At 54.7% G+C, this 6000-nt stretch overlaps 1 protein-coding gene across 1 annotated transcript in view; it reads left to right on the top strand.

Annotated features, from left to right (window-relative positions):
- Positions 1–1828: 1828 nt before the first annotated feature.
- HS6ST1 (heparan sulfate 6-O-sulfotransferase 1) overlaps positions 1829–6000 on the top strand; it is a 113507-nt gene continuing 109335 nt past the window's right edge. Inside the window, exon 1 of the mRNA XM_088538090.1 lies at positions 1829–2449. Coding sequence (XP_088394216.1) covers positions 1932–2449 — 518 coding nt within the window. The 5' untranslated portion in view covers positions 1829–1931. The remainder of the gene's footprint in view (positions 2450–6000) is intronic.

Genomic DNA, 6000 nt, shown 5'->3' with positions numbered 1-6000 from the left:
TAAAGACATGGCCTAGGTGATGTTGCAGAATAAGCAGGAGGATGTAACAGGAACAGTTGATAGTTTTTGTATTTCTCATCTTTTTCCACTGCTTTTACCAAGGGAAGGAACCAGGGAAAGTGTTGATCCTGCTATTCTAATACCACTCAGTCCTTCTCAGACCTGAAAAAGGTGCTGATCTAAACTCAGACATAGAAACTGCTGATCTGAACTTGCCCTGGAGCAGCACTTGAGGTCTAAGCCCCCATGCAGCAAAGAGCAAATATCTAGTGTTGTCTTCAGTGGGATTTGTCTTGAGAATAAATAGGAATTAAGTATTTGATTAAGTGATCATTTTAGGTGAATCGTATGTCTAAGCACCTTTGTAATACCAGCTTTTAGCAGCAAAGGATTCCATAGCACCTCAGATAAAATAAGTGGTGCATTGATCCCAGAGCTTGGCTTTTGTGATGACTTCTGGCCAGACCGGGTGGCTCTGTGTCGGAAGTGTGCAGGTACTCCCGGTGAATTCCCGTTACACAGCACCGTCTCCACCTGGAAAGGGCTGCAGGAAAGAAAACAGTAACTTTTTCAGCCAACCTGTACTTTCTTTTCTGTTTATCTTTCATAGATCATATTTTTATGACCTATCACAAAGTAGCAGACAGTGTTCTTGCTACATACACACATCAGGAATGAAATCCAGTGGGGTTATCTCCCTCATGTCACTAAATGAAAGGCCGAAGTATTCTACATCTTTGTGTTGAAACAACTCCTTAGCAATAAGTCACGCGTGTAACTGGAATGAACTTGGTGGGTTATTTCTTCATAGTTCTGTCATTTCTATGTCTTTTCCATGTCTTTTTCCCCAGACTTGGCCTGCAAGTTTTCCTAGTGCAGTGTTTAGTCCAGCCATGTATGTAAACCTCACCTATACGCCCGCATTTCCCAAATTGTCATACAAATTCCCAACCTTGAGGCTCAGTTTGTGCTGTGTTTCTGGATGTTGCTGAATTTTGTGTAGAATAGTATCAGTGTTCCTGCAGTACATGAAAAGAGTAAAATATCAAACAAACCCAATGGTACGAACACACCACAGGCAGCTTTTGGGTGCCATAAGCATTTCACCGTGACTTGTTTGGGAAAGCCATGTAGCTCACTGGGTTGCAGAGCCTGTGCGTAACGCAGCCAGCTCGGCACCCCACGCGCGCATCAGCCGGTGCCCGCCACGCTGGGCCGGTATCGCGGGCGCTGTGCCATGCGGGCCGGGCTGGTACCAGGGACGCAGTTGCAGGCTGGGCTGGAGCCAGTCCTGCAGGCGCTGTGCTGGTCGGGGAGGGCTGTGTTGGTACCGTGGGCGCCGTGCGGGCCGTGTTGGTACCATGGGCACCGTGTGGGCCGGGGCGGGCCGTGTTGGTGCCAGGGGCGCCGTGCGGGCCGGGCCGGGCCATGCCGAGCCGGTGCCGCGGGCGCCGTGCGGGCCGGGCCGGGCCGTGTTGGTAGCAGGGACGTCGTGCGGGCCGTCCCGGTGCAGCAGGCGCCGTGCGGGCCGGGCCGGTCCCGGGGGCGCCGTGGCGGGCCGTGCCGGTGCCGCGGGCGCTGTGCATGCCGGGCGCGGGGCGGTGCGGCGCAGCGCGGGGCGGGCAGGAAGCGCTCGGTGCCGCCGGCGCCGCGCCGCGCAGCACGGTACAGCGCGGCACGGCACGGCACGGCGCGGCACGGCACAACGCGGCGCTGCACGGCACAACGCGGCGCAGGCGGCGGGGGCGGCGCTGCCGCGGGGCCGGCGCAGCCCGCGGCGCGCGCGATGGCGCTGGCGCTGCCCTGCTGAGGCGGCGGGGGCGGCGGCGGGCGCCGCTCCTGCCTCTCGCTGCCGCCCGGCTCGAGCGGCTGCTGCGGGCGGCCCCTCGCCCCCCCCCGGGCAGCCCGCCGGCCCCGGGAGATGGTGACACATGAAGCGCGCGGGAAGGACCATGGTTGAGAGGACCAGCAAGTTCTTGCTGATCGTGGCCGTCTCCGTGTGCTTCATGCTCATCCTGTACCAGTACGTGGGGCCGGGGCTCAGCCTGGGCTCTCCGAGCGGCCGCTCCTACTCGGAGGAGCTGGACCTCTTCCCCACGCCGGACCCGCACTACGTGAAGAAGTACTACTTCCCCGTGCGCGAGCTGGAGCGCGAGCTCGCCTTCGACATGAAGGGCGAGGACGTGATCGTCTTCCTGCACATCCAGAAGACGGGCGGCACCACCTTCGGCCGCCACCTGGTGCAGAACGTGCGCCTCGAGGTGCCCTGCGACTGCCGGCCCGGCCAGAAGAAGTGCACCTGCTACCGGCCCAACCGCCGCGAGACGTGGCTCTTCTCCCGCTTCTCCACGGGCTGGAGCTGCGGGCTGCACGCCGACTGGACCGAGCTCACGAGCTGCGTGCCCGGCGTGCTGGAGCGCCGCGAGAGCGCCGCCGCCAAGGCGCCCAGGTAGGGCCCGCGCGGCCTGCGCCGGGCGCCCCGCCGCTGCCCCGCCTGAGCGTGCGGCTCTGCCGCGCGGCCCGCTGTTTCCCGGGCGCCCCGAGCTGCCTCCCGGGCGTCCCGCTGCCTTCCCGGGCTGCCCCAGCCGCTTCCCGGGCTGCCCCAGCCGCCTCCCGGGCGGCCCGAGCTGCCTCCCCGCCGGGCGCCCCTCGCGCCGCGCCCCCGCCCGGCCCTCGCTGTGCCCCGCAGCCCCGTGCGCAGCCCGTCACACACCCGGCGGCCGGGCCGCTTGCTCTCTTTTCTGAGCGCTTAATCCCTCCCTCAGACCGCGCTTGTCGCCCTCGCGCAGCCCCGCGCTCTCCAGGCTGCCCGTAATCCCTTTTGTCCAAGCCGGGCACCCCTTTCATCTGGAGGAGCCCGTGCTGCCGCCTCCAGAGGAGATGCGCAGCACCCTCCGGAGTCCCCTTGTTCTGCCCTGCGCTCCCCGCTAGGTCTGCGCCCCGTGGCAGACATCCCCGAAGCACCGCGTTGCGTGTTCCTTGCTCTCTACTTCCACGGGAGACCTGCTGTGCAATCCCTTATGGAACGGAGCTGCCCTTACATGTGCCCTGTCTCCCGCATCCGTGCAGCAGGCAAGAGGGACAGTCACCCTAAAGCCCCAGCGAGCCCTCCTCAGGGCATCCCCACTAGTGCCCAGCGTGTTCCTGTGCCTTGATCTCTTTCTAAATAATCAGCTGGAGAGGAATTTTCTGTTTGAAGTTATCTGATAAAGACAGTGGCTTGTGTTAAAACCTGTTCAAAGCTTCTGATTTTACTCAAACTACCTTTGTGTCTTTCATTTCGGGAGATAAGTGGTTTTTAAAAATAGATGGTATTTTTCTCAGACACCATACATGCCTTCCTTGCCGTATCAGCGTTTTTATTACAACACTTTGTAACCTGTTTGCCTTAAAAGTTTCATTCTTAAAGATGTGCAAGAGCTTTTGCTGGCATTTGCTTATGCCATATGCTTTATTTACATACAGATTGCTAGTGCCGTACATAACTCCTTTAGTGAAAGGTGGCTTTGAAGATGGTAGCTATTTTAGCATCATATCCATGTTTTTCTCTTCCTTTTAAAGCCGTTTTCCCCATTTTCTCGCTTGAGCTTGTGCGGTTTTCGGTGTCCTTCATTGCCTCTGTGGTGACTGCTGCTGTTCTCAAGGTGTTTCAGCGTTAGTCACCCAGGTCCTCTGCTGCGATTGCTGCCGGCCAGGAGCAGCAAGCTGAAGCGTGTAGCCAGGGGGCTTGGGATCTTGGGCTTTCCTGTGGGCTCCTATTGTATTTATAAGATATTCGAGAACCCCTATAGGCAAATAAATACCCTGAGCTTGTCTGGTTGCTGCTGCTGAAGTGTAGGGAAAATCATGCAAAGTTCAAGCAGAAACAAACAAAAAAAATGCCCGTTTTGTGAACCTTGGCTTGGCTAGCAAACCATTAACTTTATATAGAACTGTCCGGATACATGAATCATCTCAGACCCGCGTGTGTTCTGGCTGTTAATCCTGCCCCGAAGCCTGTTCTCTGTTCGGTATTTAGCTCTGTTATCCTGCATAGCACTTTCTCGGTTCTGGTATCGTTACCTGAGAATGGGCTCCTTGAGGTTGTGAAGCAATAATCAAATTCCCTACTGAACCCCCAGCAAGTCGAGAACCAGATGCTTATGGCCTCTTTTCAGTGAGTTGTGAAAAAGATTTTCTTTGCTGCATGCTTTTGGAGCCTCAAGAACTGTGCACTTAATTCTGGGCGTATAGGAAAAATAATTAACCCTGTCCCATTCCATCATGTCTCTGCGTATCCAGAAATAGTTCTGCTTAATGTGGCCTCTTTACTTCCTTAAATCTAAATTAGAACTTCATTTTCAGCAGCGTAAGAGCAAGGATGTGGAAGTTTTACATAATCTGGGGTTTGTAGCCCCAGCGTGCTAAACAAAAAGCAGACGCGACTGTTGGCCGCCTGGGAACGGAGCGGGTTCGGAGGAGCCGCTGCGGGTTGCTTCAGCGACGCTGTCCCAGGACACAGCTCTCCGCCGCACCGCGGGGCCCGTTAGCAGACCCCTTCTCAAAAAGGGCTTATTTCAGGGCTAGGAAAATGGGGGAAAACAGATGGGAAATGCCTTTTTTACACTCACTTGCACATAAGGCGTCTCCTAGAAAGGATACTGTATTAGGTGGAATTGAATTATGACATTCTCTTTCACTCTATAAGAAAATAAATAAATAAAAGCAGCAAACAACCATTCCGACAGCGTTCACTCCAATTCTCATGTTATTTACTTTCATTTTTGGAGAGTGGGCTTCAATTTCACCTTTAAATCTCATGTACCAGCCTCTCTACATTTGCTACTTGATGCTAAATTTAAGCCATTGCCCTCCCAACTGTACATTTATCTCTCAGAACAAAGCAGCTAAGTTGCGCTCCCAAATACAGCGGCCTCCTTGGGAATGTTGGAGGGCACGAAGGTCGCTCCGAGGTGCCCACCGTACAGATCAGGAGCCCGGAGCTGCTGGCCGTGCCGGGCACGCAGTGTTATCGCCGCGCAGTGCCCTCCTGCACCGCATTCCACGGCGTGCCGTGGCACATAAATCTACAGGGCAATTGCGCTTTTTATTGTTCTGCTGCTCTGCTTTGGGCTTAACGACTGCGAGTCCTGGGCTGCCAAGCATTTCAAATCCTTTCATTTTTTTCCTTCCTTTTTTTCTCCTGTTTCCTTTGCACTGATAGAGTAAACACCCAGAAATGGGTGGGTTTGGTTCTAATGGCCCAGCACACTTAAATTTTACTTTTTTTATTTTTTATTTTTTCCATCTCTGTGAATCATTTTGCCTGTTTTAAATTCAAAAGACTTCTGGAGAGGCACTTCTTGAAGCAAATGTTATGTTTTATACACAGCCAGTAAAAGAAAGAGATTGATTTGTTTGGGCCTGTAAAACCTGGGGCTCCAAGGATCACTGAAACTGGCTGTGTCTGCCAGTTAAATCAGTTATCTGCAGTTCTCATCGTCATTTGGATAGAGGGCAGGTTTCAAGATTCTGAGGAACGCAGGCCTATTCATTCCTTGTACAGTTAGTCCCAAATAACTGTTGAAAAAGAGGTGTGGGGTTTTTGTGGGTTTTTTTGTTTTGTTTTGTTTTCTTAAGCAGATGGTAATGGTAGGATGTCTGCTTTGGATCATCACGCTGGTGTTTCAGAAAGCAGAAGCAAAGCATTTCCTGTGAACTGGCCTCAAGTTTGCCTCAAGATGATGCCTAAAATTGCATGAGATGTAATCTGTTCAGGTGATTTTTTTGCGGGGGGAGGAAGAACAGGTCTGCTGTGTGATCTTAGTTCTTTAATTTGACTTGCAGAGTTAGCAACGTGCCAAGTTGCCCGTGAGCACCTTGTCCATCTGCTCCGCGAGGGGCCCGAGCGAAGGCGCTCGGCTCGGGGCCGCTTCCTGGGTTGTCCCCAGTGGCCCTGTGCCCCACCGGCCGCGTCCTCCTTGCCGGTGCCCGGCGTGCAGCGGGGCGGCGCGGGCGCCA

Source organism: Tinamus guttatus, unplaced genomic scaffold (assembly GCF_059628265.1).
Source record: "Tinamus guttatus ecotype Peru unplaced genomic scaffold, ASM5962826v1 Tinamus_guttatus_pri_ptg000927l, whole genome shotgun sequence".
Lineage (NCBI taxonomy): Eukaryota > Metazoa > Chordata > Aves > Tinamiformes > Tinamidae > Tinamus > Tinamus guttatus.
Note: the sequence above shows the minus strand (reverse complement) of the source record. Positions and strands in the feature narration are given on the sequence as shown.